Here is a 24957-nt window from a genome sequence, read left to right as displayed (position 1 = left end):
GGTGGTGTAGACCAATGAGGGTGAGGTCATCTTGTTTAGGCCAGCATTTATTAATTCCTTTTTCCTGTCCCCAAACTAATGTGGGTGGGTGGTTATTACTATTAACAACTAAAATTTAATATTTTCAAAAATCATCAAAACACTGCAAAAACAAGCATCACATAGTCAGCTGGCTGCCTCAATGAAGATAAATGAACCACCTGTAGGGTCAAACAACCTGCAAAACGATTGGCTTTACTTGTGAAATTCCTATAAACAATCATATTGTGTGCTGAGATATGCTAACTTCATGGAGGTACACAAATTACAAATAATTTCCATATTTATAATTATTTATAAATGCCAATTACAATAATAATTACCAATGCGGGTGACAAAACTGGATGCGGTCAGGTCACATGACAGGAAATAAGGTATTAACAAATGTTGGCCTTTCTGTTAAGTAAATAGCTAGATTGTTAAGAGGTGTGGTCTCCATACTCTATCTCTATTAGTCCACCTAGATCTTTAATTGATGGGCGTGATCACGAACGGGATCCCAATCGTTAAGTTCCAGAATAGTAGCACCAGGACTGAAGTGCTTCTGAAATCCAGTTCTAAAATAATTCTGTGGCATCTAATGCTGCTGAAAGAAAGTGTTGATACAGAAAATTAATGCCTCTATATGGTTTCATTGGATGAAGAAGAAGACATGCAGCTAGATTGAAAATAAAATAAAAGACAAGGTGTAGAAAGCCTACACACGTTGGAACCCCAAAAGGCACATCCCACTGGTAAGTTTGTTATTGTGACATAAAATGGTGGCCATGTGCTGCTTCATTTGGCCTCTAGCCATGCGACTGTGGTCAGGTAGACAGGCAGTGAGACTAAAATTCGAGTTTTGGCAATTTTTTAACACTCTATATCTGGCCACCCATAAGTGTTTCGTTATATTTAATGCTGCACTACATATTACACTGTATATAGACTAGTACTATTCCGTAAAGGTAATTTTCTCATAAGATGTCTCCAGGATGATTTTCAAAGGCGGAATTTTGGACAACACACGAAACTTTCGGTGCGATCCCTACCTACCCTACTGTTTGATATGCAGCACATACTTTACAAAAATGTTATAAAACACAAATACATAAATTTCCTTGAAATTTGGTACATATAGAGTGCATAAAGGTGAATTCACATTGAAAGGAATCTGATAGTGTACATGGTGCTATGAACACTTAGTCGTGTAAAAAAATCAAACTTTTGTCACAGCTACAGGGTAAATCGCCAATGGGAAAACTTGAAATTTGGCATTGTAGCAGAGCCTACTGACAGTTAGAAAAAAAACAAAGAAGTAACATAATAGCTACAGAGTTATAAATCATGGGGTCGAGATACTCTATTAGAACAGTCACTGTGGTTAAAAGGCACGCATAACATTTTCACACCTCAGATCAAAGGAGCCACCCGGGCTACATTTCATATGTAGCCCAGCTAGCCGGCCTACTTACGAAATGTAGCCTGCGCTACAACTGGGCAGTGATTATTATAGACATTGAGGACGAAATCAATTGTGGGAATCGATTAATAGTCACATGATTAGGATGCACAACTTGGATTTCGCCATGAAAACCACTCAGGCGGAGAAATTTTTGTTATCCTAGCCATCCTACGAGTTGAAAATGTTGGGCTAATGTGAGAATCAGTGCTATAGCTTATTCACCAATTGTTTCTGCATGTTTTTGAATATGGACATGCCCCCATCATGAAGCTACCATTCTGCACAGAGTAACCACTCTACAAGCAAGCTTACCTATCTATGCCTTTAGTGAACTTCATAATTTTTCCATAAACGATTCAATAGCACTGATAACAACATTAAACTCGCCTAACTGAAATTCTCCACAATATCATTAGGATATGTCCGTTCATCTCAACCAAACATATAACCAGAACGTACTAGCTGCTGACCCATAATAAAAAATTTAGCTATGCATATATAATACATCCAGTGGCTGCACTCGTACTGGTTTGGGTGATTGATTGCCCTGTACAAGCTATCAGCCTGATAAATGTTACATATTAGGTGTAACACGGGGCTTTCGGGCTTTGCCTGATATGTATGCCCTCTGTCCTCGGGCAGTCAGACATACATATCAGGCAAAGCCCTCATTCCTGTTTTACAACTATTACATGTAAAATGTGTAGAACCAGGAACCTCAATACTGAATACCCAAATCCTTAACCCCAATCATTGAACCACAGCTATCACGGCTGTTCACCTCGCTTAATTTCTACTTTTATAAATAAAAATTAAATAGAATGATTAAATTACGTAAACAATTAATTCTAAATAGAATGTTTACTTGCAAGAGGATGATTACATGTGCAGGTGGTGCCCAAGAAATGGCTGTAATGATATTAATGCTAATAAATTTAATAATTGCATTAAAATTTATTAACTGAATATCATTACAGCCATTTCTTGGTCATCACCTTGATCCATTAAATTCACAACTTTTTTTTACCCATGTTATTGAAGGCCACACCCTTTTCCACAGTATGGCTGTTTTCACACGGATCATATACGTATACACTTACACCCTCACAGAATCCTGCTGAATCCACATTACAAAGAGGGTATATCTCTCTTGTGAGAATTGCATATTCAATTTGATCTCGGACATCTTCACTGGTTTAGGTATAATATATAAACACACATATAATAATCACTAATGCTCACCTATAACCAGTTGTGGCAGCAACAAAAGCATTGAAGCAGCATCCAGTTTCCTCAGTTGCATTCATTAGTGCCTGTAATAGAATATGGCATCAGCTCAAGTTTTGGTGAGGTTTTTATAATGAGTAAACACTGAAAATTGAGATAGAAAACAAGAAGTGCTTCAATTTTAAGGTGAGCATGGTATTATAAAAAGGTAGTCAGCATATGCAGTAATGTACTGTATGTATGTATGTATGTATGTATGTATGTTGTGGTTGTGGTGATCTGACTACTACTACTACTACTACTACAGTGCACATGCAGGTATACAGCTTATTATGTCAAGAATAAAGATTGTTCAGTGCAAACAATAATAGACAGTTTACCGTTCTGCACTTATCTGAGCACCGTTTGTAGAAGTAGTCCTCAATGCACTCAAACTGTAAAAAGAAAAAGAAACATATATATCATTTATTAGATACCCACTAATTCTTTTTTAGTACAATGGACACTTTAGTATAATACTAGTTATAATTATCCAGTTCCGTAAGTCCTTACTTGTGAAAATGGTCATGCAGTACTTTTAACAAAACAGTCAGTAACTCTAATAGAACATTCAGGGGGTAGACATTTGACATGACTGCTTTCTTAGAGCATATTAATTTTCCAACAGTAACAATGTCTAACAAATGCTCACAGGCAAAAGAGTCATTAGCTATTGTCCACTCAGAAATGTGCAACTGTTGAGGGATGGTCACATGTAACTAATATACTTGGAGAAAGTGTTTGTAGCATTCAATAAAATTGTACATGGTATAGAGCATTACATATGTGTAAATTACACAGGAAATGACTGCACAGTTAGTTATTCATAATGTCATCAAATTCAATGGGCCATACACTTTAGTACGTATGTTAATTATTATGCTTTGTATAATGTTATAGCATATTCATATATAATTAGCTACTTAAAGTTGACTTAGAAAACATCTGACCTGAGACAATAGTATACTTAATTAATTGTCCACAATTCAATTAAACTCCCAATTCTCTATTACAGTGGATGAATGTTGCATTAGTCTAACAGCCAATATCTAGAATAAAATTATCTCAGTGCTAAAAAATCATTCATTTTTTTCATCACTCCTACGCACAGTAATATTTGATGAGTGTAATTCTATATTGTTATACCATATCTATGAATTGACACTTTCATGGAAATGCAACACAAAGAAAGACGAAATAGTGCATACATTTAACTCTATTTACAATTATGCCCAAACAGCACATGGTGCCATATTGTTGAACTCCACTTGCTTTAAAGAAATGTTTAATTACCAGTCAATCAGTCAGTAGGAAATTCTATTTAAAATATCTATTTTATTTTATAGTAGCTTATTAGAAGTATTTCAGATTGGCTGCAGGCATACTTTGACTTGGTTGTACCCAAACAATGCTGCTAAATCATTGTAAAGGCAATGTTCCTAATCAAATAAACATGCAACCATATCACTCTAAACAATACAGTATACATCATACAGCTGCTGTATATACGCTCCTTTAATGAACAGCAATATACCATCCATAGACATGATGTTGTATGTACATAATCTATACCTCATCATCATTATCATCAAAATAGCTTGCCACTATTCCCACACGTTCAGAACAACTACGTCCGCTGCTATCTTGTGCTTGACCAAATGACATCAAACCAGTTGCTAAATTCACCAACTAATTTAAACCAAAAAGGAAATCTTGATCAGTATATAGACATTGCATCACCTGGATCTGCGAAAACCCGACATAATGGCGCATTTTTTAAATTCTGTATTGTTGAATATTTATAATCTACTTAGCCAAGTGTATGCTCTGGCCAAGTTTCAGCCTCATATGGCAACAACTTTTGGAGTTACAGCCCTACAAAGTAGCAACAACAAGAAAGATCGATTTGTACAGCAAGTATTGGAAAAATAAATTACATGCGCTTACAAAAATGACTGTAACTTACAAATACAATGCAGTACAGAGTTGCAACTTGCTCCATTGTGTTCGCCATGAATATGGGAGTCCATTACTGGGTAAGTTGTTTCTTCTATTACTGTTCTTCACTGCATACAGAGACGAAATTAGTGAAGAAAAATCGATCGCGTACGGTTGTTTCGACGTGACGTAAACAAACGCCCATAACTTACGTATCCTCTAGTCTACTGCATTGAAGAAACAACGATTTTTGGACTCCTCTTGAGTAGGCGAATAAGATGATATCCAGGTTTGTATCATAGGACCCTACCTTCACAAAGAACAAAGCGTTTAAAAATTTTACGAAGTTTCTTTTTCGATGACGCAAAATATTTTACCCATTGCAAATCAATGGCTTATACTGAAAATTTAGGCTTGGGCCATTATGTCGGGTTTTCGCAGATCCGGTCACAATGGCATCAAAAACACCATCACATGTATTAAATACAGTAGCATAATTATACTGCCAATTGTGCATACACTGCCAACTGTTGACTGAAATTTATCGTTGACTTAAGCTGCATGCAACAATAATATTATCAACAATGAATTTCCATTAATTATTTTTATAAACTGCAAGTGTGGAGTGAATATATAGCTCTTTAGATTTTTTTCATTCTTTAGACTTTTTTGTTACTGCTAGCAACATTATTATACATGCCAGATCATAGGCGGGTTCACCCCCAAAATCTCTCTTGTCCCCACCACCTCCCTCTTGAATTTTAGGACATCAACACCAAAATTAACAGGAAACTCACACTATATTGAAGTACAGAAAACTAAGCACACAACAACCATCGATGAAAAAACTGATGCCTATGTAGGTTAACCACACACTTGAACATGCACCGCAATAGTACGTATCTCTCAAATTCAATCATGGGAGTCTAATCATATAATGAAGCAACCTTCATGCATTAACTCTGATCCTTGTATTATATATATACCAAAAAGTTTCAGTCATAGGGAACGATCCAATCAAACATTTAAAATGAAAAGAATTATAAAAGTGAAGCACAAAAACATACTGAAGCAAACTTACAGCAGCAAGTGTAAAAATGTAGTTTACACATAGTTAAATAGGGTGAGGCTTACAAAGTTTCCCAATACACCACTGCATCCAGTTGCAAATGCTTGAAAGCGGTTAAAGCAATTACCCTCATACAGTCCTGAGATATTGTCAGCATTTCCAGTCAGTATTCTCCTCACAATATTACTACAGTCATCATTTGGACCATACAATGCTTCTAAGGCTGTATCACATGACGACAAGGGAAGAGCAGTGCCCTAAACAAGACATTATTACATTACATATGTACATTGCAATTAAAATAGGAGTATACAAACCCATGTCTAAGGTACTGTGTGAAGCAATAAGACTACGATCACAAATCCTAATACAATTACTGAAACCACAAATTTTTACAATAAGCACCAGTTTTCGATTATTCAGTGTGTATAAATGTAACAACTGTAAGTCAAAACTCTATTAGAACAATTTTAATGAGCTCCATGCACTCTTAAATTAATTAAGTTAATGGGTTAAATGAACATTCAACACTTTTGTAGTACCACTGGTGCAGAACAGAGGTTCCATTGTATTACATTGCAATGGATGCTGTAACTTACATTACAGAAAGTAGATGAAACTCCACATAAACTAGGAATGGAACTTGTAAAAAGAAGAAAGTGGTCATAACTGATTTCTCTATAAATAAAAAAAGGACAACATGAAAATGAAGAAATTTAGTAATATTGTTTAGCCACACACAGTCAACACAGCAAATGTGAAGTCATTAATTATTGCAATCGTAATTGCAAATTTCTATACAGGGAATCTACTCAGCTAACACTGAATTTCAATGGAACCATATGAACAAGCATACAAACATGTACGTATGTACAACACACATGCAACAAGGCTGTCATTAACATTAACATCATTGCAGCCATTTCTTGGCACCTTTTGCTCCTACTTTATAGCTCAGCTGTTTTGGCATAGATATTACTTCTTTTTACAATTGCAACCATCATAGGGGCTTAATTGTTTTGCGTAGTTGGAAAAGGTGGAAGTGGCCGGACGCAAACATGGATGCAAACACTGACATTTTCAAAACACATTATGTACCAGTTAATTTTCATGTCCCACGTTGTGTATGCTAACTTCTATTTCCAGATGTTATCTTAATATAATCAAGACACACGGTAGTGTGTCGTGCGGCCCAAGAAGCCGGCGCACCACACCGTGAGTATATTTACAGGAAGAAAGTAAACGCGACTTTCACACCTTTGTAGCTCCGTGATTCCTCATCCGATTGAAACCAAAGTTGCTACAGAAGTGCCAGCTAGGTAGGGAAGTCCACATTCCAAATTTGAAGAAAATCGCTAAAGCCATTTCCGAGATATGAGCGGCCAAAGTTTGGGTTTTTTTTCTTTGTTTTTTTTTTCTTCTATTTCTTCTTTTCGTACACTTTGCACAATCCGCGATAAAATGCGAATGCGTGCTCCAATCGGGCTGACATTTGGTACACTTAATGGACTCATTAAGGCAAATCTCAGTACCACGTTTGGTCGCAATCCGATGAACATTCACAGAGTTATGACCAATTATTTGGGTAAATAAGGTCGAAGGTCTGTCACGTCCACAGGGTAAACCGCTTGAAGGAATGAGCTGAAAATTGCTATGTAGATGGTGCAACTATCGTAGGAGTGCCTTTTTGTAGTTTGAAAGGAATCCAGTTAAAGGCCATCAAGATATGACACAAAACCCAACCTGTGTCACAATTACGCGATCGATTTTATGAATAAAAACTATCAGTTTTCACGCCTACCAGGCAAACCGCTTAGAGCAGTGAGCTGAAAATCGGTGTGTAGCTGGAATAATCATCTAATCAAAAACAGCCAAGCTGTAAAAAAGGTGCGGCCCCCAAAAAGGCCATGGTGAAAAAAGATGCGAAATCCAAGGTGGCGGCGGCCAAGAAATGGCTGTGATGGTAGGTTAATGATAAAAATTTTAATAACGACAATTCAGGTGAATTTGGTGCCAAGACCAAGTGGCACAAAATTCACCTGAATTGTCGTTATTAAAATTTTTACCATTAACCTACCATCACAGCCATTTCTTGGCCACCACCTTGGATTTCACATCTTTTTTCACCATGGCCTTTTTGGGGGCCGCACCTTTTTTACAGCTTGGCTGTTTTTGATTAGATATCACTTCTTTTTGTATTTGTATACTGCAAAGCCGGCCTATGGCTGGCTTTGGGGCTTTTTTTAACCCATGTGTTTTTTTATTTACCACAGGAAGAAGAAAAGAACTTATAGAAGATTTTTAATACTTCAATTATTTTTGATTTTATTAGTAATTATACAAATTATATACATATAGTTATTACATACCCATTATTCCCCACAGGATATTTTTTAGCAGCTGATCTCTCTACTGGGTGACTTAAAATATAGCTGAACTATATACAGGATGGTTTCTTTGTAGCTGAACTCTCTACAAGGTGACCTCTTCTAGCTGATTTCTCTACAGGGTGATTTGTTTCTAGCTGAACTCTCTACAGGGTGATTTGTTTGTAGCTGAACTCTCTACAAGGTAACTTCTTCTAGCTGATCTTTCTACAGGGTGATTTGTTTGTAGCTGAATTCTCTATAGGGCGATTTGTTTGCAGCTGAACTCTTTGTAACTGAACTCTCTACAATGTAACTTCTTCTAGCTGAACTCTCTACAGGGTGATTTGTTTGTTGCTAAACTCTCTACAAGGTAACTTCTTCTAGCTGATCTTTCTACAAGGTGATTTGTCTGTAGCTGAATTCTCTACAGGGCAATTTGTTTGCTGCTGAACTCTCTACATGGTAGTTTCTTTGTAGCTGAACTCTCTACAATGTAACTTCTTCTAGCTGAACTCTCTACGGGTGACTTGTTTCTAGCTGATCTCTCTACAGGGTGACTTGTTTCTAGCTGAACTCTCTACAGGGTGATTTGTTTGTAGCTGAACTCTCTACAAGGTAACTTCTTCTAGCTGATCTTTCTACAGGCTGATTTGTTTGTAGCTGAATTCTCTACAGGGCGATTTGTTTGCAGCTGAACTCTCTACATGCTAGTTTCTTTGTAACTGAACTCTCTACAATGTAACTTCTTCTAGCTGAACTATCTACAGGATGACTTGTTTCTAACTGAACTCTCTACAGTGTGATCTGTTCATAGCGGAACTTTCTACTGGGTGATTTGTTTGCAGCTAAACTCTTTGCATGATTGTTTCTTCGTAACTGAACTCTCTACAAGGTAACTTCTTCTAGCTGATCTCTCTACTGGATGACTTGTTTCTAACTGGACTCTCTACAGTGTGATCTGTTCATAGTGGAACTTCTACTGGGTGATTTGTTTGCAGCTAAACTCTTTGCATGATTGTTTCTTTGTAACTGAACTCTCTACAAGGTAACTTCTTCTAGCTGATCTCTCTACAGGGCAATTTGTTTGTAGCTGAATTCTCTACAGGGTGATTTATTTGAGCTGAACTCTCTACATGATGGCTTCTTTGTAGCTGAACTCTCTATTAGGTACCTTCTTCTAGCTGATCTGACTATAGGGTGACTTGTTTGTAGCTGATTCCCTACAGAATAACTTGCAATGTAATATATCTGAGTAAATTATACATGCAGCTGAATGCTTTATTAGGGTGACTGTTCTATTAGAGTATCTCGATCTCGCATTTGCTGCACGTAGTTGCCTTTCGAATCATAACTCAGTGATTTGTAATGCGATTCTTTTGTACTACTGCAAGAATTTTCTATGATGATTATTCCAGCTACATACTGATTTTCAGCTCGTTGCACTAAGCGGTTTGCCTGGTAGACACGAAAACTAATAGTTTTTTTATTCATAAAAATCGATCGCGTAATTTTGACACAGGTTGGGTTTTGTGTCATATCTCCATGGTCTTTATCCCGATTCCTTTCAAACCACAAAAAGGCACTCCTACGATGGTTGCTCCATCTACATATCACTTTTCAACTGATTCCTCCAAGGGGTTTACCCTGTAGGCGTGACAGACCTTCGACCTTATTTTACGCAAATAATCGGTCGTAACTCAGTGAATGTTCATGGGATTCCTACCAAAGTTGGTACGGAGATCCACCTTAATGAGCCGCCAAATTTCAGCCCAATCCTAGCACGCATTCGTGTTTTATGGCGAATTTTGCGAAGTGTGCGAAATAAAGATGAAGAAGAAAAAAACGAAGGAATTAAAACGAAATTTTGTTCGATCGTATCTCGGAAATGGCTGGAGCGATTTTCTTCAAATTTGGTATGTAGACTCCCCTAACTGGGTGGCACGTCTCTAGCAAATTTGGTTCCAATCGGATAAGGAATCACAGAGCTACATAGGTGTGAAAATTGCGTTTTCTTTCTTCCTGTTAAGGCCCCTATTTGGTGATTATTAGTTTCTCATCCAGCCTTTCTAATTATTATAATGTGGGCGGGAGGGTATTACCATTATGCCATTATTTTCACACTGATGTACAGACCTTGTTCAAATTGTCTTTCCTTCTTACTACAAACATTTCCTTCACCAGCTGATTCTACTTTTCGTAATCGCCAACTGTTTTTCGACAGTCAACTGAAAGCGAAGTCGATAGAACACGATTGCAACTGGCACTGCAGCAATTTGCTAAGGAAAACAACAGTTCTCCTGGCGATATATAGCGCATTGTAGCGTTCATCAACAAAAAATTATTAGAGTTTGGCATCACATGTTTTTCTGAGCATGCACAGTGTAATAATGGCTTATCATGCGGTAGCTTAAGAAGGATGCGGGCGGTGGATGAGAAACTAATAATCACCGAATAGGGGCCTAATATACTCACGGTGTGGCGCGCCGGCTTCTTGGGCCGCACGACACACTATCGTGTGTCTTGATACTGAAGTGGTGATGGCTAGTTATGACTGGCATATTAGCTAACAATATCCAGTACCTTAAGGAGTTGACACTGAATCTACATTCACTGTATATAAAAATTCCTTTATTCAGTGAATGCTAATAAACTACAGTATTAGCTTACTATAATAATGTAACAAATACTGGTGTAGCTAGTGTGTTCTGATATGATTTTTAGTATGGAAAACAGAATTGCTGTTAAAAAAGCACATCTCTACCTGGATACCTGACTCTATAATACCTCCTTGACAATTAGCTACCACAAATATTTTAATACACTGACTCTCCCACAAAGGTTGTCCAGATTACTGCGCATTTAATGAGTTGTCAAGATGGCTAGTATACACAGCAGATTGTTTACTGCTTAGTGGTGCAATTCTTTATACTTAAACAAAAGTGTAACAGCTACTGTTTTTAGAAGACCCGGGTGAGAATATTTTAGCCACAACAGCAGCACTTATGCATGTGCATTTGTATGGCTTCTCATAATGCATATAGCACAGGTAAATAGATTGGATTTTATTTGAGTATCTAGATCACTGTTACAGCAATGGAGCAATCACTGACTCTTCTACTAGAAAACTTTGATATATCGATATTTTCTAAGTACAGAATCGTATCATGATACTTATTTGCTGTATATTGATATATTTCCATAGCAATATCTATTGCAGATCCCTACTAAGTGTCTATGCCTTGTACTGACAGTTATCACATAATGGCCTGTGAGACTGAGCTGGGGCATTCTGACTACATGATTACAATTCATATAACTCTACATTATATTTCTAGAGCACGTCTACAATAGTGTGGCTTGTAGCATGCTAAAGCCTACTGTACCATCTGCACATGTACTTATAGAGGTTATCCGTCTACGTCATTTTAAGTTAGTAAGACACCCTGTTTTATAGGCTAAAATCAATGGAGAAAATGAAACTTTTTTCGACTGTAATTGAAATGCTACACTGAGTGAGTCACTTATATTAATAGCCAAGTTGATTGGGTTAACTCTGCGGTACAAGCCAATGAGCAGCTGGCGTTTAATGGCCCAGTTTCTTCCAGCTGCAAAGCAATATTACGTACTAAGCAACGAATAACATACAAATGCACCACAGCTTTCTTTGGCTTGTAACTCACCCTTGCCTCATGCATTCATGAAGATTATACAGAATATATTTAGGTGGTGACAGGAAACGAAGAATAACAGAATGATGTACACTACAATGTGCCTGGTGACTTCCCTTGTTTTCATTGCTTCTTATGATCCTTACATATACTCAAAGTATTAATTCCTATCTATTCCCCTCCCTACCTATTCTTTATAAATATAGACAATGTCACACTTTTCTATTACACTTAACTCACCCTTGCTCAAATGCAAGTTGAAATGCTAAAACAAAGCAGTACCCATATGTGGTACCTGTTTCTACCACAGTCTATAGAACATGTACAAAACACATGATTATGATGAATGTAGCAAATATTGCAGTATGATTATGATAGTGATTGTGATTCAGATGTGAGGCTAAGATTATATTCATACAACAAACAAATCAAAATCAGTTATCCTCATGATTATTAAATTAACAAATTAACTATGAAAAGTAAATCTGAAGCCATAAAAATTATCAACACACTAACCAAAATGTAGTGCCAGTATTATGTGCTTATGTACAAGCCTTGTACTCAGTTGTATGCATATGAGTAGGGTTGGGCGGTACTGGTATTTTCTACTTGCGATTATTACACTGAGGTGATCATGCGATAATTGCGAGTGCTGTCATGTCCACTATAAGATACTATGTGTCATAAATAGGACATTATTGTGGGCCTACAGTACAACTCTGATCTGTAATTGCAGCACAAGTTGCTGTGAGACCTTCAGTGCTTCTAGGTACAGCTCTCTAATGTTTGTATAAGTCCTGTAGTCACTGCAAAGCACTAACAACACAATTTCTCTCTTAGCAATTGCGCTAAAAATGCAAATAATATTGCTTAACGGTATTGCAGTATTTTCAAAAAAGCTATGGTACTCAGTATTGTGCATCATAATATTGCATACAGGTAATAATATTGAAATATTACCCAACCCTACATATAAGTTCTCGCAAGTCTTTCACTTGGATAGAAGCCATTAACACAGCAATCATAAAATGCACCAGTGCTATACCAATACATTATACACATTAGTTATACATACACACATACGTACTTCATTGCATTCTGAATCACATTGTCCAGTCAAGTAACTTGTAATACAATTTTCATTAGTCACCTAATTACGAAACAACCTTATCTCACTCACTTCAAGACAATTTAAACATCAATAAACAATATGAATTGTCTGACACATTATATATACATGTGTGTACGCATACACCTGTACATCAGGACACGTGATAATGTGTTGTGTGGTCAAGGAAAGCCATTGCATTTGGGTGCATGACAGATAAGTGCATATTTTATAGGAGCCAAGAAAATGCAATTTTCACACATTCGTACCTCAGTAACAGTGTAAACCATGACACATCCCTTGGTTGGGACATCTTCCATTCCAAATTTGAGCTAAATTGGTCCAGCCATCTTTGAGATACACTGTATATATGCCTTCAAAATGGTCTTATTTTCTTTGTATATTTCTTTATCTTCTGTTTAATGTTGCTTGTCAGTTTAACTCGGTCAGCAGGGCTTACCCTGTTGTGAGCGGGTTTCCACTGTCAACAGATGGTGGTTGTTTTGGTAGGTGTGCAGGGTTACATGGATACTCCTATTAATTCTCCAATAGGCCCCTTTTCAACAATTTTACATGATGTATACAGCATGTTTTACTACAAAGGCTTGGAGGAAGGAATGCTTGGGGGAGTCTAACATTCTCTGAAGCCACAAGAATTTCCGCATGCCACAATGTTCCTAATAGAAACCCTGCACTGTCACACCCTGAGCTAGCCTCAAGATGGAAAAGACAAGGGAAAAAATGGGGGATTTACTAAACTTCCTTGCTGGGACTGTCCATGGTGCGTGCTTCACCTCCCCATACACCCGTTATTATTTTTTGGGCAATATATTACATTCAACCCCACCCAACAATCCCTTTGTGATTATTGTCTTCTAAAATACTAAAATGAGAAAATTGGTATAGGGGAGTGGTGTGGGTGGAACAAAATGCCATGCAGCACCATGTGTTCTAACACCTCCCCACGCGCCTTTTTCTTGTAACGCATGCACAATGTTATTCTTCAATTATTGCCAACCCATCTCATGTGTGCGCCTGCCCAATCTTCCCACCAGTCATGGTGGAGCTTCCGGTTAGTCACTATCATGTTACACTCACGCATGCTCGACTGCAACATTAACCTAGTTTAACTAGTTAAACTCCATTAATTTTTCTTTTTGCACAACTTACAAAAAAATATCACACATTACTGGATTATTTTCAAATTTGGAGGGTATAATAGCACATTTATCTTCCAATTTGTGTGTAATGAACTGGTTCAAAGTTATGAGAGTGATTTTCAAAAATTACAAGTGCAATATTTTTTCATGATTGCAGGGTAAACTACTGACAGAAACAACTTAAAAATTGTTATGCATATAGGCTGACTATCATAGTGCAAACCTTTTATGATTTAAGGGTTAGCTAAGGAGATACAAAGCAAAAGCCAAACATGTGAAACAAGCACGATTGAGATACTCTAGCAGAACAGTCACTGAGAAGTAAAAAACAACGTGCACAAAAAACATTAACAAAAAATGTTCAGGGTTTGAACCAGGAACCTCCACACTTATACACACAATACCTGTACCACTCTGCTACAGCCGTGAGCTGTTTATCTCACTCAATGTTTACCTTATAAATGAAAGTTCTACATAGCTTACTACACCAGAATGGTTAAGTTTTATATTTTCATTTTCATAGATCTATGAATGGAAATTTTAGAAAATTCCATGTACACTGTATTAGAAGTACTCAGAATAAATGTGCGCTCTATATATCAGAGTACTAATATTAGCAATAGTCAAATCAAATAGGCTATTATATTAAACATAAGTGTCATGCGATCAAGGTACTCTAATAAAGCAGTCGCCAATAGTGTGATTTATTGTCTGGCTAAACCATTTATGCAAACTGCATGTGTGTGTATGTGTGTATGTATGTGTGTGTGTGTGTGTGTGAGAGAGAGAGAGAGAGAGAAAAAAAGGAAAGAGAGAGAAAGAGAGAGAGAGAGAGAGAGAGAGGAAGGTATAGATACCAGTTTTAGATCTACTGTATGGAAGGTGGTCTATGGAAAGTTAACCTATCAAATAACAGGAAATTTTCAACAAGGGAAAAAGCATTTTTTGTTCCTAGTGCCATACATGTAACCTATGGCATAGGCGGAAAAGGGGGGGGGGGCTAGGGGGCTTAGCCCCCCCCCACCCCCCAGAATGATATCACACCAAAATTATCTTTCTTGGAGTGGGGCTGAAAACCGTGATAAAGATCGAGATACTCTAATAGAGCAGTCACTCTAATAAAGTAGTCAGTGTGTAGCGAGCTATGTAAGGATTTTTATGTAGTTTATCAGCTAATAATGGTGGCTGGTGAGGTGGAAAGCTCTTGTCAGTTAGTTGTGACCTTTTTTTTTTTTTTTTTTTTTGGTCTCACCTTACCAAACTATAGAAATAAGTCTGGGTCAGCCCAGCCCCCCCTCATATCAACTACTTGCTCCGCCGCTGACCTATGGTAGTATTTTTGTGGTACTGGTGCAGATTTTAATTAGTGAAATAAACATAAAGTCTGGCACAAAATTTGTATTTCTGTGCTGTACATGACACTCATAATTGTGACTGGATTTTGGAAAAATGATCCAAATCGCACATTAGAAGTTTTGAGGTAAATGGTTTTAAAGAATTCAAGCCAGCATAACTCTCCAAGGATAGCAAGCACGCATATGAAATTTACACAAAAGATGCATCAATCTATTACCTTTCAGGACACTTGTAGCTGCTTGTAGAGTTTCCCACCAAATAAGATAGAAAATCTGAGCAGTTTGACGAGCAAAGTAGTATCACGAGTGCTCACAAAGGGGTGGAGGGTGGGGGTGAGCAAGGGTTAGACCTCAAGATGGAGGCAGACCACGATTGGAGTCCAGAGATGAGATTACAGGGCTGTGCTGGCTCCTTAGTGGCTGATATGTACCAAAATCCACAGAAAATGTCTGGCCAACATTATTGGGCTGTCCACCAGTAAACCACTGGTTCTTACCAAGCCAGGTCCTTCACAAGGCCTAAAACCGCCACTCGAACTCTACACACCACCAAGAAAAGATGTCTGTTGAAACCAGCCTCAAGTAATTTGAGTGGTACTGAGTGTCAAAACTACTAGTACAATAGTGTAGCTATCCACTAGAAGTGTTAGTTTGATTTTGCCTGATGTGCAATTTGGATCGGTTTTGTAAAATCTGGTCTCAATTGTAATGTGGAGACGTTGCACATTGATATATTATGCAAATGCACATGATATACAACTTACATCATCAAAATCATCATCGTCATTAAAAATGCTTAAGCAGGAGCTTCCATTAGGTACAAAGTTACATGTCAATTCCAGAATGGTAGAGGTAGGAGCATCAATCTACAAAAATAAAGCAAATGATAACTGTTATTCAACAATAGACGGTGCAAGTAATCATACAGTACAATAGTACTGTATAGTAGGGACCACAAAGGAGTAGGCATGGCCCACAAAATAACATCACCCAAAAACCAGCCTCAAATTTCCTTGACGACAGACAATGAGACCATATTGGTTAGGCAGAACTAAGCCCAAACAAGCCTTCAAATCAACCAGAAATGCTTTCAAAAAGTTGCTACGGAATTTAAAAAATATATTTTATGGAATTTTCTATTGACTGACTGAGAAACTGATACCTTCAGACAAGCGTAACTCTACAATGGCAAAGGCTATGGGCTTGATTTTTTCACTGTTCAACGTCACTTTGGCCCAAGAGGTACCTTTTTGCATACCGCAGTATGTACAATGCATTATTCATAGACTTACCAGTGTCCTCCTTTGTGTTCCATTCATCTTTGCTGACAGTTAAAGTGCAATTTGGTGGTAGCAGGTTATGGCTTCCCTTTGTAATGGAAATCGTCCATATTTTCATAGCGGCTATTGTGATTGCAGAGGTGCTTTCAAACAGCTCTTGATTTGCATAGGTGTGTAACAGGTTGAACATAGCCAACAATGAAGCATAATTGATACTTCACTTTTCAGACAATAATTGATATAACTGGGGCACACAGCACCATTTCTTTCAGTATGCGTGGATTGCAGAGGTGATTTTCGAACAGTTCTTGATTTAAAATGCTGTGTAATGGGTTGAACATTGCTGACAATGGATACTCTACTTTTCAGACAATAGTATTAATTATAGCTACGGCGTACAGCACCATTTCAGATGCAGTATGCGTGGGTTCACCAGTCATAATAATTATTCAACAATATTATGCAAAAAAATAGGAATTTTCAACTAGAGTAGGGACCATAACACAAGTACTGAAACAAGTTGGAGTAGTGCATGATATTAAATCAGAGTAAAACAAGTAGTATATTCCTATACTGTACATTTCTGCTATGATATCTTGGAGCACAGTAGAGATATAATGCTTCTTATTGTTTTACTGTGATTTAATATCGTGCACTACTCCAGCTTGTTTCATTACTTTTTATCGATGTGCTACGGTCCCTACTCTAGTTGAAAATTCCAATTTTTGTGTACTTGTTTAACTACAGGGCTCTGTCATACATACACACAGGGATTAGCATGTCCCCTTTCTATCACATTATAAAACATATCATCTATTCTATGTGACATATATTACTGTATGTGTAATACATGTTTTACAAATGTATGCACTATATACAGTAGGTTGCAAAATAAAGTTAACGTTTCGTAATTGTAATTACGGTGTGATTACTAAGTAATTACCATGTTTGTACTGTAATTACGTTTTGACCGTAATCTGTAATTATGCAAAAAAGTAGTTTTTCACCAGCCATATATACAATATACTCATAGTTACCAATAGAACATAATTCGTAATTACGCTTTGTAATTACGCTACTACAGCGTAATTAAAATTACGAAACGTTAACTTTTTTCTGCAGTCTACTGTATATAGGTAAAAAACTACTGCTTTTTGGACCAGCAGTTAGTTGTACAGGCCCACATGTGTAGACCATTAAGTGTTTGCTAAAGTAGAAATTAACTTAAATTTCCTTTGAAGTTTTGCATAAGTGTAATTATCATAAGTGTGACATACAGAAAGTACACGTTTTAATAATTCTGATAGTACACTTGTACTCTAATAGAGCAGTCAAATTTATATTATTTTTCACAAAATTACTGATACTAACAACCTGTAAGAGTGCACTGTTTAGGTAGCTATTATTTTAGCAACTCTCAAGAAAATTTTCAGGAACAGAACATTAATCACAAACACCATGAGGACCTTATTCTCTATCAAAAGCTACTGTATATTACCGTATATACTACATATTTTAACCATACATTTCTCTATGTAGAATTTCTTTTCTCCTAGCTATAGAATGCTAAAAAATACACTATAATGGCAAGAAAGAATACATAGTTTCATGTAAGTTATAGCTAAAGCACCACTGTGCATGTGTACGGAAAATACAGTGCGAGGGGTGTGATGAGAAACTAATACAGCACGAGGAGAAGCCGAGTGCTGTATTTGCCTCAAGACACTTCCTGAGTGCTGTATTTTTTTTGTAGACACAAGCATAGGTGGTGCTTTAACTAGTATAATGTACGTACATCCTGGTTGTTTGGCTCAGAGCGATTTTCTCTAGTACTCAAATATCTGCGAATTTTGGTGATCAGGATATCAGTAAGTGATTGTATAATCTGTTTCTAGTCATAGAGCAAACTAATAGGATTAGTTTGGCTAGTTTTAGCAGTTTACAATGTCACACACATGATCAATCGTGCTGTCTTAGTGGCCGTGTTTAAATAGCTTCATGATCAGACAATCATTAAGTGTTTATACAATCTACTTCTAGCCGTAAAACGAAGTGGTAGCTGATTTTAATGATTTACAGTGTCACACATGTGGGGTTGTTTTTGTAGCATTCCTTAAATAAATTCTGTACTGCATTTTCCCAAGTCTACTGTATTTGCCCAATTAACTGCACAACTGTTCTGTATGACTCATACAGTACACTTACAGTATGCAGCTATTTAGTACTGCATGGAAAATACAGTACGCAGCATCGCTTTGATATTCCCACGCAAAGTACAATATGTATGGCTTAAAAGTTGTGCTAGCTAACTAGCCTGGTTTTAACCTGTACATGAAGATAATTATCAAAGTTTCCTAAACAAGTTATTATAAGATGTAAACTATTGTTTAGCCAACTGCGTATCAAGCGATCCAAATTAGATAGTAAAGTAAATGTAATGTGCTTTCATTTTTCATGCACGCGTGCTCCACGCAAGGATAACCAAAGCAAGTATTCTAAACAAGCCATCCAGCTGTGAAAAAATTAGTTCAGCTACAATGTCATCTTGTTTGGTGCCTACCATACAATACCAACCGGACCAACAGATTTATTTTTCAGTGAACAAATCAGATGGATCACATCAACCACCCAGGTAACAGGAATACAGCACAACATAAAGAATCTGGGCAACATTTCGAGGCACCCTGAACAAACTGCTCAGCACTGCATGAAATAATTGTGTACTATTAGTGTTGCACCGATAATCGGATCGGCTATCACTTATACCATATATCGGTGAGTTTTTACTCTATCGGTAACGGTATCGAATCATATGTAATATTATTAACCGATACCAATATGAACACGTGATCTTAATTAGTTTCAAGTCACACACAACATGGCGAAGAAAAGATTTGTTATCTGGGAGTATTTCACCGAGGATGAAGACACTAAGTTAGCCGTTTATAATGATTGTGGTACAAAGGTCTCGAGGGGCAGTTCTTCAATGAAAGGATATACCCCGACTAACCTGGTTCATCACCTTCATCGAAGCACGTGGAGCTACATACAGAATACTTGGAAAAGAAGTCAAGTAAAGTTGCTCCAGCTCCCAAAGAAACGCGAAAATACTCGTTACAACAACTTTCACTAGAAGCAACAGAGGTGCACACTAAGCTGTGGGACATCAACGACCCAAAGGCACAGAGGATTACAAGGAAGGTTGGCGAAACGGTAGCTATTGATTTCCACCCTTTATCTGTCATAGAAGACGTAGGTTTCAGACGCATTCTCAACACACTAGAACCACGATAAACTTGCCCCAGTCGTAAGCATTACACTGACACCGTTATTCTCAAGATATTTAGTGGGATGAAGGATGAAATTGGCAAGCTCATTAATAGCGAAGAAGGGAGTATTAGCTTCACTACAGACATATGGAGTTGATCTGTCAATGACACATCGCTGTTGAGTCTGATAGCCCAGCAGCCCATTGGATAAACAATTCATTCGAGAAGCAATCTGCAGTTCTACACACTCAATCCCTTGAGATGGCTCATGCTGGTGAGTACATTGCTAGCTGTATTAGCACAATACTGGATAAGTGGGATATTTCTCATAATCATGTACAATTCGTCTTCAGCGATAATGCAAGTAATATGGTTAAGGCGATGCAGGATGCATCCTTACCCCACTTCGACTGTTTTACCCATTCATTACAACTTGTTGTAAAAGATGGCTTGTTATCACAGAGGGCTATTAGTGATATAACTGCAGTTTGCAAGAGCATTGTTGGCCACTTCCATCATTCATCAATTGCTTCACACAACCTTACTAGAATTCAACTGAGTCTTGGTACTCCTCAGCACAAATTAAAACAGGAGGTAGCCACTCGGTGAAATTCAATATTATACATGTATTAGAGCAAAAAATGGCTTTAGCCGCATATTCTGCAGAGAATGGCAGCATTCAACAACTTTCAGCACATCAATTGGTTTAGTTAAAAAGTGTGTGGATATACTAAGTCCTATTGAGGAAGTGACTCGTTCCATCTTTGTAAAATTCGCCAGTATTTCAATTGTTATTCCTTACATCTGTGTTTTGACTAGGAAAAGAACAAAGATGATAGTGGAGTACACACTATGAAAGGACACGCCCTAAAGTCCTGTTTTGCTGGCATTGAGGAAAAGGAACAGCTACCTCTAGCAACAATGTTGGACCCTCGATTCAAAGACATTTTTTTGGTGGAAATATAATTAAAGCAGCAACTAAAGAAAAATTACTTGAGAAAATGGCCTCTGTAACAGTTGACATGCAACCCCTGCCAGACTCTACAGCTCCTAAAAGACTTTGTCCTTTAAAAAACCCTGTTTTTCTAGATATGTTTACTGAAATAATTGCAGATTCCAGTGAAGATACACCAGATTCTAGACTTATGGGCTCCAGGCTAACAAATGTAACGTTCAGGCCATTTCCAATCCACACAATTAGCAGTTGCATTTTAGTGCATTGAAATATAGCAGACGTTGTTCAGATGATTTGTCACTCAGTCCAGTTCCTAACTTGGCTATCCCTTAGCTGCACCATACAGTAAGATTTGGCACAAGTTTCAGCTTTCATCAGCATGCTAACTCGAACATTTTTATTAGCTATTCAGTCCATGGTCCAGTCCATAGTCCATAGTCCACAGTCAATATTTTACACCCTAGCTGCTAATGAGTTACACTTACATGGTATCAAACAAAGTTCATTATGTGGAGGTATGATAGTATGCATTACACATGAATCTTCACAAGCTAATCGAGTTACACATGTATGGTATCAGACAAGGTTCATGTAAAAGATAAAAGTTCACAGGTCCATTTTCCAGTAAACAACAAAGTTATGCAATTAAGCCTCCTTATTAAGAAGCCATATGTTTTCCATAGTCAGTGCTGTATCAGTGAAACTTTATATACTTCTAAGACTGTTCTTTAAAATAGTCCATGTTGGTAGTTCATACAATAAATAAATGCAGCAGCAACACAGGAAGTGACAGTATTCCAGCAGAAGCTTTTGCGGTGGGGCATTTGCTACCCCCCTCCGGAGAGTACAGAGCCAGATATCATTTTAAAAGCTTCTATGTGCCTACCTCACAAAAGAGCTATCCTTTAGCTGTTTTTAGCTTCACAAGACAACTTACACAAAAGATGATGTTATTATAGGTCATCAATATCGCTATACCCATCAGCATTGTTGGGCTCCACTATTCACAAGGACTATTTAATAGAGCAAAGTCCTAGAAGCTTCTGAAATTCCATATCACTAGTTGCTATACCAGACCTAAAAATAGGCTATTATAGACAAAGTAGTATCAAGAGTTCATGATTTCGTGATAGTAAGGGTGAAATATAAAAAAAACTAAGCACATATTGGCTCATACAATGTGGTAGCAAATCAGTGCATGATTGTAGCTACATGGTGTGATGTCCAGTTACTGTTGAACTAGAATCTTTACTCACACTGTTCCAGTCTGCCTAGCTGTAAAGTTGAGGGTACCTGATGTTAGCTGTCTATACTTCACAAAATGGGCAAAGCACAGATGGGACTTCAAAACCCATGCATTCACTTCACTGAGACACGGTACAGCCTTACTAGAGTTACCCCCAGGAGGATTTGCCTGCACTAGATCGCTTCAACCATTGGCAAGCTACAACACACTTAATACTTAAAACCTGCATTTCTCGATACTTTTAAATAGGCGATAATCCCGGTTTTCCCAGACTGGGTCACATATATAGATTTTCAACGTAAAAGTTTGTGGACAGCTGAGCAACTACAAATCCATTCCCCTCAAAAATTTGTTCAGTATAGATAAAAATTTAATGTTAAATTTTCCAATGGGCATCATCAACAACTGACGCTCAACATCAGTTTACTAGTCAGTAACAACTACCTATCAGTCTGCAATAATGTTATTGCTCTAGCAATAATGTTATTGCTCTAGCAATAATGAAGAAACAGAGAAAAACGTCAAAATGAATCTTACATACTCAAACAGAAATGTTAAAAATACCACATACTGTACTTTTGAAGATAACTCACCTTTGCCAATAAGTACACTTGCTTTCCTCTTATAGTGTACAGCCTAGCCAATGCGTTTGGAGATTTGAAGCTGCTAGTGTTTATCATACAAACATTATAGCATGGTTTGTGGAGGGTCAAAACATTACTGTACATCATATTGCTATAAATGGTTGCAGTATACAAAAAGTTATTTGATTTTCATCCAGTATCACCAGGACAACACAATCTAGGGGCACTTTTTGGCATCTGCCTGAGCCCATTTCTACTGAACTGTTCTAAGCCACAATACCTAGCCTACATATTTATTAGTACACTTTAGAAAACTGTACGTGTCGTGAAGTAATAGCACATTGCAGTGAAATGCCTAAGAAACCACAAATCATTAGTGACATCATTCAATTAAGTTTCACAGAAGTCAACATGCCATACAACCATTATAGCATTACCAAATATGTTAACAAGCTTTTATCAACTTATTTACAGAACATTTTCACTGTCCTAGTGGTAAATAACATATAAACCAAACCTAAAATCTGGCCTTTGGCACAATCAATCACCACTTACCACTTTGTGATGGATGGTTTCTCTAGATTGAAATATTTCTACTTGACCATAACACATCACAACAATTGATTGACTAAAGCTATTTAGTTAATATTCATGGCCTATCTCAACAGGTCTTTGTCCATGTGTATTTGATATACCAAAGATATCCTATAGCTGGAAAATTCATTTTCATAGAAACATTCAAAAATAAAGCAAATTTCATGTGTGCTTATTCACAAAATCCCAGGAACATTTATAAGTTCCTATATAACCAACATACACGGCAAATATCCAAAACAGTGGCTTATGATCACATCAAACACAATTATGTAACAAATTTAAACAGGCTGTAGGACTAGGCGTCCTACAGACCTTCAGCACTTGTGCTGTAAAGAGCCTTAATAATTAATAAATATCTTGAACGACATTCTTCATTCTGATGAACATAATATATATATAGTGAGAGTGATGACAGTGACAAATTTAACAACGAAACACACAAAGTAAACCAATGACTTGGACGTACGTATGATGAGTATTGTGCAATACAACATGCAATATATGCAGTGATTGTGAACTATCTAATTTGCAGTATAGCTAATTGTGAGCATAATTTTGGGAATAATAGCAAGGTGAGAAATCAATTTGGAGCGTAATATACCTAGTTGTAATCGGGGGTCCGACACAAATCACTTGGAATCCCGCAATGGAATCTGGAAATTGGGCAAGAGTTTGGAATCTGGAATCTCAACAAATGTATGTTCTATAAGTTCGATTATTTCCGTACATTTCTAGTAAATTATACTGTATATTATCTCGTGTCCTGTGTTGCAATCAGCTTAGTCTTGTGAGCACGGTGCACATGTCTCAACACATTTGTACAGGCCTCGCCAATGATCCAATTAGCCTGGAAGCCAGCTGAATGCGCAAAAAGTGTTAATCTGTGTGTTGCTAGCTATGCAAATTTCCAAATTTGAAATCTGGAATCTTTGGATGGACTCGATCTGGAATCATTGCCTCGATCATTGCAAAAAAAATGGTGAGATTCGGAATCTTACACGCGGTTGCGATGTACTAAGCTAGTTTCAATCCTACTCAATCATGCAGTAATTAATGCCTTAGTTACCTACGATTCCAATTTCAAGTTCGTTAACAACGTACCGTATATATTACCACAGACATTAATCACGTTCCTTATCATTTGGTTGCAGGACTGGCCTTCTTCACACACCATCATCCTGTCATTTTCGTCCATGCCTCCTTCCACCACTAGCCTGTTAACAGCCAACGAGCAGGTTGACACAGTTCGGAAGGTCGCGTTAAAAGCATTGATACAGGCTGTGCTTGGCCGCTGAGCTGCTGAAAAGGCAACACATGAAACAATCACTAAAAGAGCCAACATCTTGCAGTTCAGAATATTTGCTGATTCTGGATGGGCGGACTCTGTTGGCAACTATATATAGCTACCCATGATACCAAATATAGATATATGACTAGAAACCCCATAGTACCACCCACATGTGTAGTTCTACAGCGGCTATGAATTATACTATCCCGGTTTTTTTATAAATACATGCAGCTATAAATAAACAGCACCTTATAAGTTTTACTATACTTATTGTAGGTACATCATCGTACATGTGAGTGTGGACAGGTAACCATAGGAGTCT

At 37.4% G+C, this 24957-nt stretch overlaps 1 protein-coding gene across 1 annotated transcript in view; it reads right to left on the bottom strand.

The window, feature by feature from the left end:
- LOC136266268 (uncharacterized) overlaps positions 1-24698 on the bottom strand; it is a 40017-nt gene extending 15319 nt beyond the window's left edge. Inside the window, exons 1-10 of the mRNA XM_066061276.1 lie at positions 24449-24698; positions 16181-16282; positions 12881-12943; positions 12034-12104; positions 6356-6434; positions 5822-6013; positions 4322-4438; positions 3091-3144; positions 2726-2796; positions 2584-2674 (exon numbers count right to left, since the gene is read on the bottom strand). Of these exons, the coding sequence (XP_065917348.1) occupies positions 2584-2674; positions 2726-2796; positions 3091-3144; positions 4322-4438; positions 5822-6013; positions 6356-6434; positions 12034-12104; positions 12881-12943; positions 16181-16282; positions 24449-24469 (861 nt within the window). The 5' untranslated portion in view covers positions 24470-24698. The remainder of the gene's footprint in view (positions 1-2583; positions 2675-2725; positions 2797-3090; positions 3145-4321; positions 4439-5821; positions 6014-6355; positions 6435-12033; positions 12105-12880; positions 12944-16180; positions 16283-24448) is intronic.
- Between the last annotated feature and the right edge of the window lie 259 nt (positions 24699-24957).

This window comes from Dysidea avara, chromosome 9 (genome assembly GCF_963678975.1).
Source record: "Dysidea avara chromosome 9, odDysAvar1.4, whole genome shotgun sequence".
NCBI classification, from domain to species: domain Eukaryota; kingdom Metazoa; phylum Porifera; class Demospongiae; order Dictyoceratida; family Dysideidae; genus Dysidea; species Dysidea avara.
The sequence above is the reverse complement of the archived record's forward strand: the minus strand, read 5'-3'. Positions and strand labels throughout refer to the sequence as shown.